The sequence below is a fragment of the Anas platyrhynchos genome, chromosome 1 (genome assembly GCF_047663525.1).
Source record: "Anas platyrhynchos isolate ZD024472 breed Pekin duck chromosome 1, IASCAAS_PekinDuck_T2T, whole genome shotgun sequence".
Lineage (NCBI taxonomy): Eukaryota > Metazoa > Chordata > Aves > Anseriformes > Anatidae > Anas > Anas platyrhynchos.
In genome coordinates this window covers 2074540-2096862 of record NC_092587.1, presented here as the reverse complement: position 1 = coordinate 2096862, position 22323 = coordinate 2074540, and the positions used below count along the sequence as shown (strand labels likewise).

Here is a 22323-nt window from a genome sequence, read left to right as displayed (position 1 = left end):
TGATCAGTAGGAACATGGAGACTGTTGTCCAGTTTATTATCCAAAACTAAAATGCAAGCAAGCATGTCAAAACAAGAGTAAGGTTGGGAACACGGAAGTGTCATAATATGTAAAATTATGGCTGGTACAGTTTTGCAAGCCTTGAGCTTTCCTTCCCAAAAGTTTTCCATTAATGGCAAAATTGTACCCTGAGTTTAGAAAAGTAGCTAGTGGAGACTGCGGTTAAATCCATCCTTTTCTACTCCTTTCCTCTCCCTTGTACCCCCAACTCTTTGTATTATTATTATTATTTTAATTTAACTTGATAAGGAATGAGCTGTGGTGGCAGCCTGTTAAGTTATTCCTTTCAAGTTCATTTTGCTTGAGGTGTGCGAGTCTGGTCATAGCAGCGCTTCTGTAAGGCATCACATCTCCGTGCTCATTTTATTAACAGTTTGTCTGTGAGGGGTAGGTCTGAATTGAGCAGGGATTTTTCCTTACAACTAGTTGTTTAGTCTTCAGTAGTGACTCAAATACTTTTCTCCTATAATTAATAAGTTAGAATGCAGATAGTATCCGTGTCACTTTAAAAAGAACTAGAGTATACAACTAAATATCACAAAGTTCACATAATGGAAATTTAATGTAGGATTTGAGTGTTTATTCTTCATGTTTTAGTAACCATCTTTCTTCTAGTACAGGGTAATGATATACCTCACTTCTGCATTTCAAACACTGCTTTCTAAATGTGTAATCACAAGTTGATTTCTGATTGCTTTTTGCCATAATTATCGCATCTTGACATGATGATCTCTGCATTTACCCATGCATTCATGTAAAGGATTTGGCATTTGTTTTGTTCTTAGATCTTTCTTGTGTCAGTCAGATGCCTTACTTACTACAACTGAATGCTTCCAACAATGACTTGACCACATATTTTGATTTTAAGCCACCAAAAAATCTCAAGGTACGTTGTAAAAAATAAAATAAAAATATGCTATAGGTTTAAATTCAAAATGTTTTTTAAATCAAACTTAGTTGTTGTATTTTGATATGTGGAAAAGCCAAGTTGTAACCTTTCTTTTTTTTTTTTCATCATTGTTTCTTTCTTTGACATTTTAGTAGCTTTTCCAAATGTTTAGATATTTTTTATTTTTTTTTTCTTGTTATTTATTATTATTTTTATTTAAGTCTTTTATTATCTTTCACATTCTGAATCCCAGCATGCCCTGTGCAGCTGACTGTTCTAGGCAGGGCTACTCTTAGCCAGAGTTTTTTCCTTGCTTGCCAAATTCATCAGACTTTTAGTGGGATCAGTTCCTGCCTTTCAAACTGACTGGTGCCAATTCCTAATGTGAAACATGTATTTAAAGTGTAGCTTTATGCTATTCTTCCATTTGCTGTTGTTTTTTTTTGTAGTCCACTTTGGCTTATAAAGAGCAGGATGTTATTTTGAAATACAGCCTTTGTATATTTCTGTCTTCTCCATCATTTTTTAATATGTACACATAACCGCAGGACCATTAATGATAATGTTTTTGAAAGATAGCACAGTTTTGGAAATTCCCAAAATTTGAATTCTCTGTGTCAGAAAAAAGAACCTTTCTGTTTACTTTCCAACATTAATATTAATGTTCCTCTTACTTCCACACCCTTGATCACAAGTCTAACGTGACAGCCATTTAGTTTCACAAGACAGCTGTAAGTGCTGAAGAAAAAAAGTTACTTTCTGTCTCCTTTTCTCCTCAGGAGGTAGATTTTTCATACAATCAAATACCTAAAATGCAGGATTTGTCAGCATACCAGGCACTTACCAAACTCTTGCTGGACTGTATCCTTTGTGTAAATTTGAGTGTAAGAAAAGTTGCTTGCTTGTTTTATTGAACAACTTTTTGCTTCAAATAGATACCTGTGGTCTTTGTTGTTTTGTGGTTTTTTTTTCTTAATGTCAAGTGTGTCTTGAGAAGTGACTTTAAACATGGTGATGAAACTGATCTCGATTTCCTTGAGTGTTCATGGTGTTAAAGGTGCTCGTGTATATATGTAAGGTCTTAACTTGCCAGAAGAACACAGAAAACCCTCTGCTTTGGGTCATGTAAAACTGAGAATGTGACGTGTCACACCGTCTTTGCATAGCAGAGATAATAAATAATCCCAGTATTTTTTTGTATAAGAAAGGTTAATAGTAAATCAGCTTGGAACACTAAGCTCCCTTAAATGAGAAAGGTGCATGTTGTTTAATTTTAAACACAGGTAATTACTGAAGGCCTAAAGAGGCTTGGTGGAGGACAAGGCTGTTTAACAACAGTGAAGATAATCTAGGTGAGAGGAAACTTGAGTTTCTTGCACACACACAGAGAGGGATGGTGCTGTGCTGCACACCTTCCACACAGTCACCGCAAGACCTATTTTTTGGGGTTAGAAGCACTGTTCTGACAGAAATCAGATAAGCACGAACGTGCAGATGAAGTTTCTTCATCGCCTCTTTTTCTAAGGCTGTCCACAGTGCTCTTAGTCTGCCTGCCTTTAGATTTCCTATGCTTTTCTGAAAGGTCTTCTGCAGCTTCACGCTGACGTGCTGCCTTACTTACAATTGCTTCCTGAAGGCTTGCGACCCTTCTCTCTTTGCTTCATAAATTGCATCTTGATTTTCTGCTCTCTGAAAAGGAGAAGACAGCAGGCTGTTGTGTTTTCTTTTTTGTCTCTTGTTCTTGAAGTAGCCCATTACCAAACGATATTAATACAATGTCTTTTTCATGTAGGAGCAGATAAAGCATTTGCAGGGTGTCCAGGTTACATTATTCACACGCTTTAAAAGGTGTGCAGGTGACGTGATTCTTGTCAGGAAATGGCACTGAGACACTATTCCTTTGCAATTCTAATTTTCTGTCTCGGAGCAAAAAGCATATGACAAAATGAAAAAGAAAAAAGGATCAGAGATTTGTATTGTGGATCGGAATCTGTATTTCTTCACTTGGTTTGAATGCAGCAGTGTGCTGCCTTCAATTTCTTCATTTGCACCGATGCCAATGTAATGGGGAGAAAAACTGTTTCACGCATACAATTGCAATGGGACCCTCTGAAACAGACCAAAAAAAGTGCAGAATTTAGGACAGTAAAGTGGCACTGTTCCTAACCCATGTCAAGCGCTCCTCACAGAAGACATGGCAGACAAAACAAGCTGTTCTTTGTAATCCATAAATAAAAAAATAAATAAATATCATGCGCTAGTGGCAATGTTTGGCATGTATTTCCTCATTTACAGTAACTAAGCATTTCTTACCATATTTAAATTAATTACAATGCAGATGGTAAGGTCATTGCAACTTTCTTTCTGACAGGTGCTCGTACAAGCACACCTGACAAGATTATAAATGAGTTTTCAAGGAGGTAGCTGCCCAAACCAGAGAGGGAGACAGCTTGGGCAATAATAGCTTACAAGGCATTATAGTGGGCTGTTAGAAGAATAAAACTGATTATATTCGTTCTTAGTGCCGGGCAATTTGCTGCCTCATATTGATGCTTGTGGCTTAAAGCTCTTTGTCTCAAAACAGGCTGGTGCTTGTGTTTACTGGCAGTACATGATTTGTTGATCTCATTCATACTGACCCAAATTCATTGCTCACCCAATTTTTTCCTCCTCAGTTGAAAGAGGAGCAGTCCCATTCTGCATGCAGATCGATGAATATCTGTCAACTATCAACGCCTGTGGATGGCTTTGGTTTCTTTCCTAAATGTCGGAGACAGCCTGGAGTGAGGTCCTTTGAAAAGATAAATCTGTGCTTACCAGCTCATTTCTCCACCTCTCCTTTCCCATCTCAGCTTGTGAGTGTGGAACAAGAGGAAGAGTATAATTAAGTTCCCATGTAAGAAGACAGTTAGGAAAAAAAAAAGAGTTAGGTCACAGTTATTAAAGAGGATTATATTGGCCCTGACTAAGCTTACATTTCATTTAGATTTCCGATATCATTCAGACTGAAGGAAGAAAATCCAGATAACTTGTCCACTGCCTGATAAGAAAAGTGAATGAGAACTCGTCCCTTTTGCAGGCAGAGTTCATTATCTCAAGTCAATTAAAAATGTTTTCTTCTCTGATCGCCTAAAGGCATTTCTCTGTCCCCTGCATGCTCTGGCTATTTTTCTCAGTTATATTTCCTGTTGTTTTTATATAACTAGTTCAGTTTTGGACTTTTACAATAGGAGTACAGTTCTTTTTGCCTAACTTCAGTCACCAAATAATTAAGTGCCTGATTTGAGTTGTCTGAGTTCAGTGGAGAAGGATGTACAGCTGCCTCTGCAGTTCATCCTGTTCTAAGAGCAATCCGAGATTGTTGTCAAAGGAAATATGTTTTTTTGTTTCTGTTTTTCGCTTGTTTGTTTGTTTTTGTGTGTTTTGTTTTTTTAAGGAATCTGAAAAATTAACGCTGACCATGTTAAAAGTGACTTTGAGAGGAACCCTACTGACCTTTACTACTGCTTTTGATTCTATTGTTAATTTAAAACACATTTTCCCCTTTCAGTACAGGCAGCCAGTGTAGCACCAGTGTAACTTAGCATGAAATAGCCCGACCAAGTACAAGCATCCATTATTACTTGGATGATTTGTGTATGATGGTTGGATGTCAAGGTGAGTTTGGAGCCATACTGAGTTAAGTAGTCTGCAAACTTAAAAAAAGCCAAGCCCTCCTCTGATGGCTCACCCATCTGCCTGTATTCTGCAGCTGGCTTACAAGCACTGGTGCCCAGTTGACGGGTCAAAGATGTAAGGCCCTTTTGTCTTACCTGCACATGAGCATCTGATGAGAAGACCGGTGATTTGCAGCGTGGCTTCACAAGATGCTGACAGAAGTTCCTTCCCCCCGTTATGCCAGGCTGTGCTACAAACCAGGTCACAGAAAATGAGCTGAAAGACCCACCAAAAAGGAGGGGGGGTTATTTCTGGCTGGATCAGTGAAGTCACTTACCCTGCAGCCCCACGGGAAGCTGTGCCATGCAGACAAGGAGGCAGCGTGCTTCAGAGTAGGGCCAGGTGTGAGCAGCTGGGATCTGAAACGCTTTAGCATGAAGCATTCGATGTTGAGCTCCCCATACTGTGAACTTCAGCCCCACTGTCTAACTAGCTGCTAACTCGTGAAGATTTTTGCATCCAGTTCTTTTCCTTGAATCCCAAACCCTCTGTATAGTTAACAACATAGCGGAGATAAAAGGACTGGAGAAGTGTCATAGCCTGACTCATCTTAGTTTGTCACACAACAGACTCACTGCAATCGGTGGCTTGGAGAATTTACCTCTCAAAATACTCAATCTGGTAAGAAAATATTTCTTGTTGTTTTCCTGTCAGTCTTCTATCAATATATTTATGCCTTAATAAACTTGAAGGTAATTACATAACAAATTTTGAAAGACGTGTAATGTGGGACACACTTTTATTTTTTTGTTAATACAGAATTAAGGGATGTTATGGGTTAGGATGGAGCACTGAGGGTCATCTGATATCTAGGGTGCATCTGTTGACGTACAACATTTCTAAGGTGTATTTCTAGATTTTTAGTGGCAGTTACCTCATCTGGCTTCAGATTTTTTTTAGTGTAGACCATGGCATTTGAGCTCATTCTCTGCCACCTCATAAGTCAGTGGAGAGAAATGGACACTTAGGGTACTCCACTATTCCGATCCAACTGCTGACATCAACATTAACACAAGATGCATCAGGCCTTGGAAGTGGCTGTTTCTCTCAGTTATGAAGATTGCTGAGGATAACTAGCTGAGTATAGACCTCTATTTATCAATGCCTACGCTTGTTTGTGTGCATCTTGCTCTTTTACAGGCCTTGGGAAGGCATTTATCAGTGTTCCTCAGTTCCATGTTAGTAAAACATCCCTAATAATACCAACCCTTTCTTCTTAATCATTTCAAGTGACTTTATAGGAAGGGCTATCAGTATAGAGGTTGCAGAGTACTACAGGCAAGAACTATTTTTAATGCTGTTGAGTTGCCATAAAAATACAAGTCTCCATTTCAATAGGTTTTACTTTATAACAGTAATTTAAAAATATTTAAGTGGAGTTTGAAGCTGAGGGTGAAAAAGCTATACATAGAAATACGTTCATATTTGCTACATTAGTGTTAAGCACCTACATAAATATTTTAGGTAAAGTGAATGAATCTCTTATTCAAGAATAGAAATGTTCTTTTTCAGTCCTTTTAAAATTTTAAAGATTTTTTTTCTGTGCTGTAGTAATTGGTGTAGAAGGGCATAAGTAAGGGCTGTGCCCGTCAATGCCTGATTGTCCCTTGTAGGTCTCACCACTTCGATATTCTGTAAAGCTATTCACATTTAAAAGTGGGTAGTAGTATGTTTTAAATAATACATTCCAAAAGTGTTCAGCAGCATATTTTTAATACTTTTATATTTCAGCTTCCTAATGACTTCAGTGGGAATAAAACTGATTTGATTTTTTATTTTATTTTTGGTGGATCAGATTAACTCAGATTGGCAAATCTTGTCTGAAAGTTCTGAAATGAAGAGTATAAGAATCTAAGCTGCCGGGAAGATCTGTTCTCTAAATACTTCTTTCAGTAGAACTAAAGGAACCCACTTAACCATTGTGCTCCTTGATTTCCTCATCTGTTAAAAGGCCTAATAATAATTCTGTTAGTAATGGTTATCTGCTTTGTAAAATGCTTTGGAGATCGTGTTAACAGCTAAGGCTTATTAATATGAACATGTTCTTCAGTTTTGGTTCTTACATGCTGATATGATTATTTATCCAACTGCTTGTCTTTTTTAATTAGCAAAGTAGATAGTCATGTGGAAATTATGTAAATAGACAGATTTTAGCATAGCGTTTTCTTTTACTAATTAGAATAAGATGCAGTTCCTCTTTTTCATGGGAGCAGTCATCCCCCTCTCCTCCCATTGATTCAGCTTTCCTTTCTATTTTCCCTTGAGGTTTCTAGGTTTAAAGAGTAGTAAAGGTCTGAAGTTTGGAAGAAAGACTTCAGAAACTGTAAATACTGCCTAGCTATACCAAAAAGCCTCTATTCTGCTTGTGTTTGCAAAAAATAACAAGTGCAGCTTTAATGAACTGGACTCTTAGGAATTTTATGCTTAGCAAAACAGGATCTCCGCACAAATCCCTTTTGTTCACAAAATTTTGTGTACCTCTTGCATAGCATTTTGCAACTAGAGCTCTGAGCTGTATCTTATTAAAGAGGTCTAACGAAGTACAGGAAGGGAAGAGAGAGCTTCCATGCTATTAATAACCTAATTAAACATTTAAAAGTCAGGAAAAATGTCAAGGACAGACAACTGGATTAACATTAGAGTCAGCTGGCTTATTTATTTCAATAGTTCCTAAATATTTATTAATAGAATATGAGGCTTTGAAGCTTTCAGCACAAGGTGATGCTGATGGAAAAATATAAAACTTGCAAGGTTATTCGGAGAGAATCATGTTGAGAGGCCATCTGGGTACATGTGGCCAATGGGACAAAGATGAGTACAGAACCTAGCATGCTATAACTATTTGGAGTTCATAGCAGGAACGAGTAAATGATTTGTGAGGCCCTGAGAAATGAAGCCATCTGGTGTCCAGTGATTAATGTAGGCCTTCTATCTTGTACCTTGTTTGGAAGGAATGTAAAACAATAATAGTCAGTTATGAATTCTCAAAGACTTGGTCATTTCTCTTGTTAGAGTCTAGATGAACTTGCAGTAGAGACGGTGTATTGGTGTATATCTGGAATATTTCTGTGCATGCCATCACCAAAAGTAAATAGGCTGCCTTCATTTATTATGTATTAATGAACTTGTGTATCCTAGAGGTATTTTATAGAGTGCCTGCAGTCCAAAGAAGACTATTGTATTGTTCTACCTTCATATTTTCATTATTTATTCTGTAATCATAAGTGTAAATATAACCATCATTACAGAGGGAAATTGTATGCATGTATGTATATGTATTCTATATTTTTATGTGCATATCTATTTCCTAAATTTTGAGTTTGATATTGGCAAGAGTATCCTTTAGCCAGTGTCAGCTTTAAATGAATGCTCAAGCTCTTTTTATTGATGTTGTCTCTTGCTATTTGTTATTCAAGGTAAGTTGAAGGTAAGTTAGTCCAAAGATAGTTGATTCCTTTTTCCTTGAGCAGAATGGAAAGCTGTAGTATGTCATCTCAAGATGAAGATGGGGCTAATGCACGTAAGACCTGCTTGTAATAGGATTCTCCATAATAAACAAACTCATTTCTTCCTCAGAAATGTTGTTTCCAATCTGTAGAACTTTATCAGAATCCACATTCTTCCCTTTATTCTTAGAGCTCTAACCTGCTTGAGAAGATTACTGGGTTGGACAGCTTGAAAACTCTGCGGAAGCTGGACCTTTCTAACAATAAAATAAGCAGTCTAGAAGGCTTGGAAGAACATGATCTGTTAGAGGTGATCAATCTAGAGAATAACCAGGTAACAATCTTATTACTGATCTCAACTTCTTCTGAGAATGCATCCCTTTTTCCTTTTTTTTCCCTAAAACCTTATCCCTTGAAGACTTAAAGAAAAAATCTTACACTGCAAGCCGTGAATATTAGGAAAGGTGACATTTTTTCCTTTGGTGCTTCACTCCAGCACTGTTTCACGTGTTGATTTATAGTGTATTCCTCGGGCCTTATTTAATATCTCTAGACGGGATTATCTTTATGTAAGTAGCACTTCGGTAATATTTAGAGCTCACATATGTAAAGAACTAACAGTACTCCCTTGAGTGGATATGATAGGGATGAGTATGTGGCTTTTTCAGCTTGATTATTCTTGAGGATCTTTACTTACATCACAGCTTTTCTACTGCCAGGCCTCAGGAGGGTATGCTAATATCTCTCAGCCCAATTTTATGACCACAGATTCTTCTGAGCTCTCAGCTGGAAAGTTTCTGGAAGGCAGAACGGTGTGTACTCTATTATACAGTGGCTTTTGTTATGCAGCAGAGTTTTCACTGGAATTACAATGACACAATCCAACTCATTTGTATTTGAGTTTTGAAACCCAAGCCATATGTACCTAATCCTTTTGATATTGAGCTTCCAGAGTCTCTCACTGAAAAGACTGTCAATTCATGAATCATTTTGACATCAAAGAAAGATCTGCATGAGGAAAAAAAATCGAAGAAAATAAGAAATAACAATATAAACCAGGAATTGAACATTTTCTGTCATTTTTCCCCATTTGCAAGATATGTTTACAGGAGTTAATACAATACGCTCTGAATTCTTTTTCTCGCAGTGAGTTCAGGTTGACATTTAAAGGCACATCGATGTTTAAAATTGCACAAGACAGGAAACTAACTAATGGCGAGGTTGTTATTAGCATTAATAACACCACTTCCGTCACCTCTTATAGTTTCCACCGTTCCTTACGGCACGCCGAAGCTATTAATTTTGCCTCATCAAATTTTACCTCTGTTAATGATGTTATTGAAACCGTTTAATGAGTCACAATTTTTGAACATTTCTTTCTGCAGAATAATTTAAAGAGAATATCGACACAATTGCTTAAGCCTCAATTTTCATCTGTCTGAAATAGCTGCATTAAGCCTGTCATTGGAACTCATTGTTCCCGTGTAAAGTTAGGTTGCTCTGCCCGCGTCAGCGGTGGGAGTAAGATGCCAGCTACTTGGTGTCTCTGGAGAGCTGGGTGGATGTGGTATTCTGCAGGTCAGAAGGGCCTGGGAGCAAACACAGGACAGAACACTCAAATTTTTCTTCTCTCCTGCATGCACGAGGTAGAATTGTCCCTCAGCCTGGAACCATCCCACCTGCTGTCTGTGCTGGGCCAATGTGCTGTTTATTTTTCCTTTTTAGCTGCTAGTAAGGGGCAAGATGCAGTGCTATGTATGCTGTGACCCACCAAAAATACCCAAAACACAAAAGTTCTAGGACTAAAACTACATTGCTAAAGCAAACACAGTCTCAGTAATGAATTAAAATGTCTGAATTCAAAAAGTGTATGTTTTTTGACCCCTGCATAAAGAGAGAAGCTAAATGTTACTGCAGGTCCTGATGTAAAAGGTTTATTGAACTCTGTTGGAGCTTTTTGTGTAGGGAAGTAATTTTCAGAGTTGTAATAATCTGAATTGTTTCAGCTCACCACCATCCAGAATGGTCTCAAGTGCTTGATTTCTTTCAAAAATGGGCACAACGGGTTTATCTGCAGAATGTATCTCTCACATATCTATTCGGTGATTTTCAAATATGTTGGTATTCAATGACTTTACTAGGAAATCCACCCAAATGACACTTAACCTGGTCAAAATTCTTCAGCAATGGGCTTGTTATCTCAAAAATAATATTGTCTAGGCTATCGTTAAGGTTTATGTTCTTAGACACCTTACATAAGCCAACTAGAAGTTAGGGATGGTTCAGTCTTTCAATCAGGCACCTTTACAAGGCAATTCATCCCAGCCTAGCATGGATCAGATGGTCTCTGGAACTGGCTCTCTCCACTGATTATAAAATCGTGTTAAGTGGCTGATCTGGGCTACCTTACAGGTGGCTAAAACGAAGCAACATGACCCATTTTGATCCATTTTGTTTCAATTGCTAGCCGTACAACTATTCACTCAGGGTCTGGTATGAATGCCTCTAGTCTGACTTTGCTTCAGGCACTCAAACTTCAATTAACACACAACTTCTAATAACTCACTGAAGTGGCTGAGTGCAGATCTTCTTTGTGCACGAGTCCTTAAGTGGGATGCATTACTCTCCGGACGTAAATAGAGGCAAGGACAAATCTGCTGATGCTTTTCAGTTAAGTGCTGAAAGTTAGGTGGGATGAACTGGAGCTCCAGTGAAAGGAAACTCTTCTTAGAAGGAATTTTTTGCGCTAGTCATGAAGCGCAAATATAACCGCAGAATTGCCTCACTTAAGCACATCAGCCACATAAAAGCTAAATGTGTTATGGCTTGACATTTGAAAGAACTGGAAAAACACAGGTGGTTCGAAATTACTGTCTGTAATATTGCTTCTGCAGCTAACATCCGAGTTGTCTGCCTTTTGTGAATCCAAGTGCCTTATTGAAGGCAGTTAACATGTATACCCATTTTGTGAGTATAATGACATTTTTTTTTTAGTTCCAGATTTTAAGAACAAGAATCAGAGAACTTCTTTTTTTATTTTTTTTCCCTGTAGTTATTGTGGATTCTGTTGCTGCTAATTTATGCTCTGTTTCTGTCACTAATTAGATTGCTGAACTGGGTGAACTTGAATATATTCAAGATCTGCCTCTCCTCCGAGTTTTAAATCTTTTAAAAAATCCTGTACAGGTAAGAAAGGAGTAAAGACAAAGCAAAAAATATGAATCTAGAGCTGGTCTTTTGTATCCTACCATAATCCATTTAGCTTCCTTTTCTGTCTCTGAGAGTGATCAGGACATCTAGGAATGGGTATATGAAACAAGGCAAGAATGAATGATGGTTCCCCTGGCATGATTACCCACCTTTCTTGGGGAACTTCCTGACCAAATGCTGCATATGTATCATGTTTAATATCCATGCAGTAAATCCATGAATTTGATTAATCCTGCCTGTGAATCCATTTATACTTTTGTATTCATAGTATGCAATTATTTTTATATTTATTATTTTAATTAGTATTGTTTGGTTGGAGAACCCTCTTTCATTTGCTTTGAAGGTACGGACTTGTTAGTGGGAAAAGCTCAAAGGAACTTAAGAGTAACCATTTTAAAATCATGTGTCTCTGGAATCTGTATCTGCTTCTCTTTAGGATTTACTCAGTTCTCTTTTATGGCTCCCATGTTACTCTTCAACCAATGAATCAAACATCCATTTTATCAATGACAGTGACATTTACACAACATCAGAAATACTGACTCTGTATTTATAATTTGTCCTGAATAACCAAAGATGATTGTGTCCTGACTTTTGTGATTTCTAAATTGTCTGAACTTATGGTGGGTTGACCTCAGCTGGTCGCCAGGTGCCCACCAAGCTGCACTTTCACTCCCCCTCCTCAGCAAGATGGGAATAAAATAGGATCAAAAAGCTTATGGGTCAGTATAAGGACAGGGAGATCATTCACCAGTTATGATCATGGGCAAAACAAATTTGACTTGGGGAAGATTAATTTAATTTATTGCCATTTAAAAAAAAAAAAAGAGTAAGATACTAAGGAAAAAAAGATAAAACATCTCCTGTCTGCCCTCTTTCCTGGCTTGACTTTACTCCTGACTCTTCTTTCTTCTCCTCCTACTGAGGCATAGGGAACAGGGGCTTGTGGTTAGTTCATAACATTTTGTCTCTGCTGCTCCTTTCTCCTTAATGTTTTTGCCCACTCCAGCATGGTGTCCTTCCCATGGGATGCAGTCTTTCATAAACTGCTCCAGCATGGCTCCTTTCTATGGGGTGCAGTCCTTCAGGGACAGCCTACTCCAGCAAGGGTCCTGCGTGGAACATAGTTCCTTCCAGGAACTTGCTCCAGCACGGGCTCTCCACGAGATGCAGGTCCTTCAGGACACGTAACCTACTGCATTGTGGGGTCCTCCAAGGGCTTCTGTGTGGGTTTCCTTTCCTTAAATATGTTGGCACAGAGGTATTTCTAGAGTGGGTTCGGTGTTGGTCAGCTCCATTTTGGAACACTGTCTGACATGGGGACAGCACCAGGTCTCTTCTCACAGTGGCTGCCCCTGCAGACCCCTTGCTACCGTAAACCCAATACATTTCACCCCTTGCCTCCATGAAATGCGTATTTAAGAATTATTATTAAAATATGTATTCATCACACAGTCTTCACAAACCTCACTCAGAGATACTTCCTGTGTCAGAAGAAAAACGTTAAGGGTTTAACTTCTCCTTCCTGTAACTGCCAGGTTTATATTGACTTTCTTGAGAATGATCTGTTGTGGTGCACGATGAAATTAGCAGGAAAAAAATGCCTGAAACAGGCTCCAGAGTCACCTGAAACAGGCATCTCCTCCACAGTCTGAAACCCTTTTTCTGTTTAGACAACCTCCTCCGAAGCAGATTCTCATCCCATTCCTTTAAATTACTATTTTAGTAACGTACACAAACATCATCTTAATACTGCCATTTGAATTTCAGTTATCACTATCAGCTTTTTATTTGCTTTTTAATTATTCTTTTTTATTGCCTCAGACTTAAAAGCATATATTGCAATGAATTTATAATGTGAATTCCCTTTTAAATTCCTATAGTTCTTCAAAGGTCAGAAGTATTAGATATAGTTTATTACATAGCCCAGTATAGATAATGTTTTTTTGTTCTCCAACAGTCTTCCTTGGTGTTCTAGTGTGTATGGTGGTGTGTTTTTTCTTTTTATTTTTTTAATTCCCATCCTGACCTTTTGAACAATGTAATTGCAGACTTTTGAACAGCTTTTAGGTTTTGTTGGAGAAGTAATGCTTATGGGGGGAAGGAGGGGTGTTCTTGTACAGTGTAATGACATCCTTCAGGGTAAAAAGCTTTTTATATTGCAATATATTAAGGCCAATTTAACTTTGGCCAATGGAAATTAAATATTAGCCTGATGAAGTTATGCACTTTATGTCAAAGTGGAATTTTTTTTCCTTCAGGAGCAAACAGATTACTGGCTCTCGGTGATATTCATGTTGCCACAATTAACGGAACTGGATCTCAAGAAGATTTCAGTGGAAGAGAAGGTGCGTAAGCATATCATTCTGGAATTTTTTCTGAATAAAGAATGCAAATACAAAAAAACAATGCATGTAGATCAGGTTTGTTCACATTTGGGTATCACAAATCTCCCTTCTTTCAGGCTACAAGATAGACTACAAGTTCAGAGACTTTTGTTTCTAAATCTAGCTGTGTATCTACAGAATTTCTGGAGCATTTGTAGTATGTAAAAATGCAAAACTCAGTAAAAGCTTTGCTTCATAAAAAATATTTATTTAGCAGCCATTATTTAGCAGTTAGTGAATCTAAAGAGGTAGCTATTCTCATGAAATACTATGTGGCAACCTCTAGAATACTGTTGTTCTTTTTCAATGCTGTGTACTACAGAGTGAACTCTGAAAGCTACAATGATGCTTGTTTCCAATTCTACTCCATGCAGCTTTCTCAGGCAAATCTTTTTCCCAAAAAAAAACTCCTCAGACTGCTTACAGTAACATTCTGTTCTAATAGAAACCATTTCCTCTCATGCTGTTTTTAGTATAATTTGGTTGCTCTGTGTAGCATTTGGGAGCCGTGCTAGAATTGTTGGGATTAAAGGTTGTAAATTGGGGCTGGATATGAAGGAAGTATTCTCAAAAAGTGGTCCTTAAAGGTAATTCGTCACTCCTAACTTTAGTTGCATAATTATCAGGGTTCTTGTTTAGTGCTAGGCTCTTGCTATCATGAGCACAGAGAATGGATGATATCAGAGTGTAATTTACCCCACCTACCTGAGATGTTGATCTTATTCTTTCCTATGTGTCAGTCTGCATTCCTTCCAACAACATTTAGAATCCATTAAATAAATCTTTCTTTTTGGACTGTAAAAGTAAGCCTAGATGACTGATCTAGACAAGCATTAACTTTTGGATGATTAAAGTTATTTCAGAAAATCCTCTCCTCAGGATATTCTAGGAGTGGATAACATCAATAATAAATATAAATAAATACAGCCCAATAGAGGTCAGTACCCTCAATAGAATTTTAAGAGAATGAGTGGGGAGAATCCTTGGAGTTTGAATGCTTTTCCTCCCTGGAAAGACAGAAGTGCATTGTCAGGAGAAAACTGCAGTTTGCTTATGTTATTAATGCCCATTCCATTCCTCTTTTAACAAATAAATGAATGGCTTCAGTCCCTAAGGATTTTAGTTTGGCATCTTCCACTAGCATGAAAAGATGCAAATTAATGGATAATTAAAACCTAAGCAGAATTACTTTGTATCTTGTGTAGCATCCTGTTTTCTTTCCAGTAAAAGGTTGAATATATTAATGATGGTGAGCTACTTCTGGCTGCCTTCCACCCATCTATCAAATTGTGTTTAAATCTCCTGAAAAGATTTATGTAGCGGAGTGCTTACAGACGAGCCAAATATGAAGACTGACCCTCATAAACATGAGGCCATCGTTACTCATAGTGATCTGAGAAGCATATTACAGCTGGGAACAGTTACATCACTACTCTTCTTCTTTTTTTTTTTCTCCTAAACTCTGGAAACAGGTTGATGCTGTGAATAAATACGATCCTCCTCCAGAAGTTGTCGCTGCTAATGACCATATGACTCAGATTATGTATGGCATGCTGCAGCCCCAGCGGATCTTTGACAGGTAAACTTACCTCCACTTCACGTCTGCTCCTGAGGGTGGCACTCAAGTAAAGCAGAATGTGTTGTCATATTTAGAGGGACATTTTTCTGTCCCTCTCCCACCTTTAAATTAATCTAATGAAGAGGAGATGTTCCACAGTATTTTTTTATTTTTTTTTAGCAGTCTGGAAATTAGGCAAATCTTGTTTGGTTGAAATTGATTATGAAATGAAGTTAGTCATTCACCTCTGAAGTCTGAGACAGATTGTCCACAACTCTATTTCTTTTAAACAATCTGTTGAAACAGATGGTCATTTGCACCATAAATGAAAGATGGAAAATTTCTATCAATACCCAAAGGCAATTTGAAAGTCTCTTGAGAGAGAAGAGAGCTGTAAAACATTTCTTCCTATCCTGCTTACTCCTCTTCACACTACTGGCATCCCGTTGTGAGCAAAACGGCTTTATTTTGTGGCTTTGGGGCATGTTTTCTATTCATAAGGTGAAATTTCCAAGTTTATACTTAAGGAAGTCCAGCGACTTCTTGCCTGTGAGAGGTGAACATGCTGGCTGCCATTTAAAGCACAGAAGAGAGAAACAAGTCAATGTTCCCTTTCTGACATTGCTGTTGTCGTGGCAGGTGACTTCTCTGTCTCATTTCTCATCTAGAAGACGAAAGTCACCATACTTTGCTGCTCTGCAGATGAGTTATGATATTTGCTTGGTAAAAGTTTGGGAGGTGCTTTGACACACCGTGATGGAAGATACTGTGATGTGTTTGTGGTTTGTAATTATATCAACTACAGTGGGCATTGAGATCAGCTTTTGTGCCCAGCAGCCTGTCTTAGCACCATTTAGAATGCTTTGGGTTGGAAGGGACCTCAAAGCCCACCCAATTCCACGCCCCTGACATGAACAGGGACACCTCCCACCAGCCCAGGCTGCCCCCAGCCCCATCCAGCCTGGCCTTGGGCACTGCCAGGGATGGGGCAGCCACAGCTCCTCTGGGCAGCCTGGGCCAGGGCCTCACCACCCTCATTGAGAAGAATTTCTTCCTTAGAGCTAATCTAAATCTACCTGCCTTCAGTTTAAAACCATTCCCCCTTGTTCTATCCTTACACCCCCAACACAGAGTCCCTCCCCAGCTCTCCTGCAGCCACTTCAGGCCCTGGCAGCCCACTGGGAGCTCTCCCTGGAGCCTTCTCCTCTCCAGGCTGAGCACCCTCTGCTCCAGTTCCCTCAGCCCCTCCTCACAGGACTTGTGCTCCAGGCCCTTCACCAGCTTCATAGCCCTTCCCTGGACACATTCCAGGGCTTCGATGTCTTTCTTGTACTGAGGGGCCCAAAACTGAACACATCAAATTCATGATTAAGATTCATGATTTAAGAACTCAATTTAAATTTTTAGAATATCTGTATTGCATGGCTTGTGGTTTTTTTTTTATGGGCTTGATGATGAAAGATAGATACCATCCCTGTGGCAATGATAGCTTCTAAGAAGGCTCTTCAGCCTTTAAAATAACGCCAAGCAGTTATTGACTGTCTTGCAAGATTGGAGATTTCTTTTTTTTTTTCAAAAAATAAAACACAACAGTTTTACCTGAAGGCATGGATTTTTGCCAGTGCAGACATAGCCCCTGATTAAATATTTGTTTATTGGATTGTGTTTGTGCATCTTCATTGCTGGAAAAAAAAAACAATTCTGTGTCTTATCAGTGGTGCTGTGTATACAAACATATAAACACGCAGACCAGTATTTATGGTACTGACCAAAATTGTTAATGATGCCTTGAATGTTTGCCCATGCTCAGCTGGAAAACACACAACACAGTCATTAATGAAATCATCCTAATGATGATGAGTTAGTCTTCTACACTATAAAATGCCTATTGGAACCAAATTGGTATAGTTCATTTGCATCTATCTCAGATGAGATTATAATTAATTCTGTTTAGTAATATTTCCATTAAAAATAACTACTGAAATCAAAGGAAAAAGTGATATTGTTGCACACCCCAGTCAGAAAACATGAAGTTTCTTAACCGTTCCCTCTCGTTCTGTGCCTTGTGATTCTTTAATTGTGTGGCAACACATCACTGCACAATATTATGTAGATTTTACCCCAAATATAAACGCATGCAACGTTTAAAAAGAGGCTTGACTTAGTTATAACTGCTACGTGGGGAGCAGAAATGAAATAACAGTGGGCTCTTCGGTCTATCGGGCAAGCATGTGAAGAGGCTTGGTATCTGGCTATCAAGGATGAATTCATTCAGTGAAAAAATAGGACATCATTGTTAAAAGTTACAGAGGTAATTAAGTAGTGGAAAAATTTACCAGGGGTACCAAGAATTCTCCACAACGGGAACATTGTAATTAAAATATGCTCTAACAGAACCCCAGGTATCAGGCCTGAAACAAGAACCGACTTGGGGAAATCCTGTAGCCAGTGCGATGAGGGGGGCTGACTAGACGATGACAGTAGTTCCTTCTGGCCTTGAAACCTATTAATCTTGCACAGCAGCGTGTTGTTCTACTCACCAAAGTCAAGAAAAGTTGAAAGATGAACATTAAATGAGCCAAGGACTCTTTACCACAATCTGCTTACAAGTTATAGGAAAACCAGAGCTTTTAGGTTATTGTTTGATAATCAGTAAGCGGTGATGTAATGAGAGGTGGTATTATGTACGTGTTTTCCATGACATAATAAACCCAAGGAAATTGAGGATGTGTTCCTCTGTTCCAGCAATGGGAATTTGTTTAAAAGGGAATTAGAATCCCAAGCATATTGTGCTAATGAGCTTATTGTGCTAATGATTGAGCTTATTGTGCTAATGCTGCCTGTTGTTTTGTAAATGTCACCAATCGGCACAGTAAGAAAAATACCTTCGATCTCCCAATGGTTCTGCTGCTGCCTGGCTTTAAAATAGTCTGGAGAAAGGAACACTGGACCACGATCCGGATTCATTTTACAGTTTAGTAACAGCACATGTGTACAACCTTCAGCCGGTCAATTTATTAGGTGTGTCTGCTATTTCTTCTGAGAGGATAGCACTTACCTGCTCCATAGGAATTAGGAGACTGAATTGCATTATTATCGTAGTGCTTCTGAAACATCAAGCCCTATTATGTACGTATAATCAGGTAGAAAATGGAGTTGTTTTGCTGCACCTAAAATAGGAGTAAAGCCATTACTGTGATTTTTCCCCCATGCTCATATTGGATGATTATCATTACTTCTTACGGAGCTAGGCACTTGTAAGAGAAAAGTTAAAAGAAAGAAAATCTGTTTTCAGGAATTTACGTCCACCTGTTTTAAATAACATTAAATGCACTCTTAGTATGCAGAGGTGCTTTTCTTCCACTTTAAAATTTAAATCCAGTTAAAGCTACTCATTAGTTAAAATTAAGTGGTTTTGAAACAATTCCAACTACTTCTGTCACGTCATCAAGTGGCATGATCTTACAGTCTGGCTGAGGTTTAAAAATGAGAATCCAAAGTTGCATTCCATTTTTAGATGCCTCAATTGCTGGACTTTCAGAACTGCAAAAATGCCATTTATTCTGGTCTTTACAGCTGGAAGTGGAAATTCGGTGATCTAACCATCTGCTCAGCATGGAGAAAATGGAGCCTAAGTGAAGGCTTTGTATTTTTGCAACACTTTGCTTTCTTTCATTGTAGTGTTATTTGTGTTCGGAGGAGTTTAAGGGTCTTAGTGTCTCTCATTATCCTGAATTGAAGAGCTCTTTACAAATTGCCACCTTCATCTGGCAAGGCCGTGGAAGTCAGCAAGATTATATGCAGGAGTGCATAAAGGTGTGTAGGATTGAGTCCAGGTTCATGCCAGGCTTATTATCCTGATCATTAAAATATTACCATCCCTGCAATAGAATTGGAAAACTCTTAAACAAAACCCAGCAATACCGTAACTGCAGAGGGAGCTTTAGAAAAGACTATAAATCAGAGAAGATTATAGTACACGTAACATTATTCCTTTGGCAAAAGAGACCCAGGGGTCTTTAATGTGGTATTTTGTGCTATTTTTGTGTTTGGAACATATCAAACTGAGCACACACTTCTCACAATTTTTGTCTACGCTGCGAACAATGCGAGCAGTGTGATAGACAGATGAGATTAGTAGAAATGATGATGAAGTCTCCACAGAGGCTTTATACAAAGTTGCTGAAGACTTTATTTGTGCCTAATATAATGGCTCCTTGTTTTCCTTTCTTGTAGCACTCTACCTAGTCTTGATGCTCCCTACCCCATGCTGGTATTAGTAGGACCTCTAGCCTGTGGTAAAAGAGAGCTTACTCATAGGATCTGCAGACAGTTCAATAATTTCTTCAGATTTGGGTAAGTTTGCTTCTTAAGGTTAAAAGTACACAGTGATAAAGGCTGAAATTGCTCCTGTTTCTTTCTTTTTTTTTAAGAAGTTAAAAGTTAAAGACAACCTATAAACGGTTGTTGCTATGCATTTAATCTTTTCCCGGTGCTTGATTGCCTGGAGCCATCAAATACTTTCTTAAAAAGAAAAGCTGTTTAATTTATCTTGTTCTTTTCAAAGGTGAACAGCAGAGAAGCAAACAAAAAGTGTCATTTAGAGCTCCTTTTATTGATCTGCTCTATCTCTGCTCACATATGCCCCTCCACCTAAACATCTGTTTAGATATGTATAGATTTCTCTTAATTTTTGGAATGTACCTGGGTGTAAACACATTAGCATGCACGTGCACGCTGCATCCTGAAGCTAGGCAAGGAAGCAAGCACAATTGCTGGACCAGTTTATTATCCTGCAAGTAGTGTTATCAAAGTAAATAGCACCTTTCAGACATCACCACCTGCTGGGAGGACTAATTTTCCCCCTTGGAAAGGCCTGAATTAGGATCCTTGTAGCCTTGGGCTTCCTGGGTATTTAGTGGTGAGAAACCAGCTCTTTCAAGGGAAGATTTTCCCTTTGTGAAACACTCACCTGAGCTATATGTCTATTTTCAGTACACACTAGATAGCAGTGATCTAATTTAGCCAGAATTCCTATCTGCCACCTGAAATTAGGTGGTGAAAGCTGTTCCTCGTGTCCACCCATCCCATTCTCCACAATACATAACTGTTGTAGGTCCTGCCTATGATGCATGTCTCTGATCTCAAATCCTGTATTCTAATTGTTTTGTCTCCCCTCTATTTTCTCTTTTTTTGTTGTTATTTTTTAATAATTACACAATTCTATCAAATTTTATCATACTTTGACCATGCTTTCATATGTATCATAACATTTACCACATCTTGGACCCCTATTTGTGCACTCCTATGTATTGAATAAGTCAGTTGCAAGAAAAGCACCATGGGCTTGTGTATTTAGGAGAATAATTCCTCAGGGTTCCTAACATCAGGACCACGACCTACGTTTTGATGGGATGTCTAGTAGTAGCCTTCTTCTCTAACGTAATAATCTGCAGTGAAGAATCTTACATGTCTGCAGTGTACTCAGATTATAGCCGCATGCAGAATTAAGTCATTACACTGGCAAAACAAAAGGACGTTTTAAGAAAAGATCTGAGAAGCTATGGGACTGGAAAAATATCTTTTTGCCTTTCTTTAAAGATACTACTGTGTTTTGAATGACTAGACGAGAAATTACAAACTAACTGAATGCAAATCCAAGCACTGTGTGTGTTTTTTTAGGAGCATTGTTTTTAATACTGTGTATTTTATTTCCTAAAAGTTTTATGCATGAGGGGAAAAGAAGGGGATAGCGACAGAATCTTAACAGAGCAGAAAATTGCAACCATAAAGCAAAGTTGTATTTTAATTATTCAGTGGAGATTTAAGCAATTTTATGGCTTACTCTTTTAAATTTCAAACATTCCACTCATTAAAAATGTATTTCATGCAACATACCCTGGCAGTTTGAATGTAAACATGGCCTTGCAATTAAAAAGGGTTGTAACGTTTAGAAGTGTTTCAAAAAATAAAGTGAAATTGGACCCTCAAACCATCTGGATAGTACTCAAGATTGACCTTTAAAGGTGGATGCATTCATAATATCTTTAAAAAAAAATAATCAAGCCTCTGAAGTGCAATTTTACAGAGTCCATGAGTAGCACACTGTCCTCATTTGCCATATCTTCATGATTAAAAAAAAAAGTGTCACCCTCTAATGCTGTGATAATTAAGATCTGTCAAGCTCAATGTTATAGACTAAAATTCTTAGTGGTTTACAACTCAGCTATCTTAAATAAATGAACCAAAATTAATTTGTTCGCTGTTAGATCTCAATATAAAGGAGGAAAAATGAGTAAGTTGTTTTGTTTTTTTTGTTTTCTGTTGGTTGTATATGCTTCTCCATTTTCTTAGGAAAATTCTCAGAAAGCAAGAAAAACAGAGAAAGAAATTGTATTTCTAGAAGTCCCCATGCTTTGGGGAGCAGGAAAAAGCATTAAATAATTGTATTTTCAATGTAGCATTATCATCAAGCAAAAAATGTGATGATGTAGGGTGAGCCTAGTAGGTGGGATACTAGCAGGTGGGATATAGATATTTTTACCACGTTTTCCAGGGTAGCCCAACAAAAGTCAAGGAGATGAAATGTTCTCAGTGTGAATCAACGCTAGAGTTCCCTATCACACTTCTGTTCCTGGTATCCTACGATGTAAAAATTAAAAGCAAAGCCAAAACAGAAACGATTAGCAAAATATTATTTCCTAAGAACATGGGTTACTCAATAGTTTAATCCAAAGTTGCTAAGTTCACTGTCTTAGCCATTTTTTGTTGTTGTTGTTTTGGTTCTGTTCTGTTTTGTTTTAGTGTTTCACCCTGGTAATAAGCTCACATATCTGAGCTTTATCCTATTATCCTTACGTGGTGGCAGGCAATTACTTTTCCTGCCTTGTGCCCCACTTATCTCCCTTGTTTGGGGATTGTTTCTCCCCTTAATAATGGGGCGCTATTTAAAGATTGGACTTTATATCTCTTTCTTAACCTTGGAGGTCAGCCTAACTCCTAGTCTCCTTTTCCATATTTAGGGTTCTACTTTATATCATTCGCAAGCTGACATCC

At 38.2% G+C, this 22323-nt stretch overlaps 1 protein-coding gene across 10 annotated transcripts in view; it reads left to right on the top strand.

Moving 5' to 3' along the window:
- LRGUK (leucine rich repeats and guanylate kinase domain containing) overlaps positions 1 to 22323 on the top strand; it is a 51131-nt gene that overhangs the window by 2510 nt on the left and 26298 nt on the right. For all 10 annotated transcript variants that reach the window (XR_011810614.1, XR_011810634.1, XR_011810604.1 and 7 more), the window contains exons 4-11: positions 846 to 946; positions 1729 to 1810; positions 5163 to 5287; positions 8303 to 8446; positions 11218 to 11298; positions 13584 to 13670; positions 15182 to 15288; positions 19504 to 19623. Coding sequence is in view for 5 of the 10 variants with exons in the window: in XM_072040749.1 (XP_071896850.1) it covers positions 846 to 946; positions 1729 to 1810; positions 5163 to 5287; positions 8303 to 8446; positions 11218 to 11298; positions 13584 to 13670; positions 15182 to 15288; positions 19504 to 19623 (847 nt within the window). In the remaining 5 variants the exon portion in view is untranslated. The remainder of the gene's footprint in view (positions 1 to 845; positions 947 to 1728; positions 1811 to 5162; positions 5288 to 8302; positions 8447 to 11217; positions 11299 to 13583; positions 13671 to 15181; positions 15289 to 19503; positions 19624 to 22323) is intronic.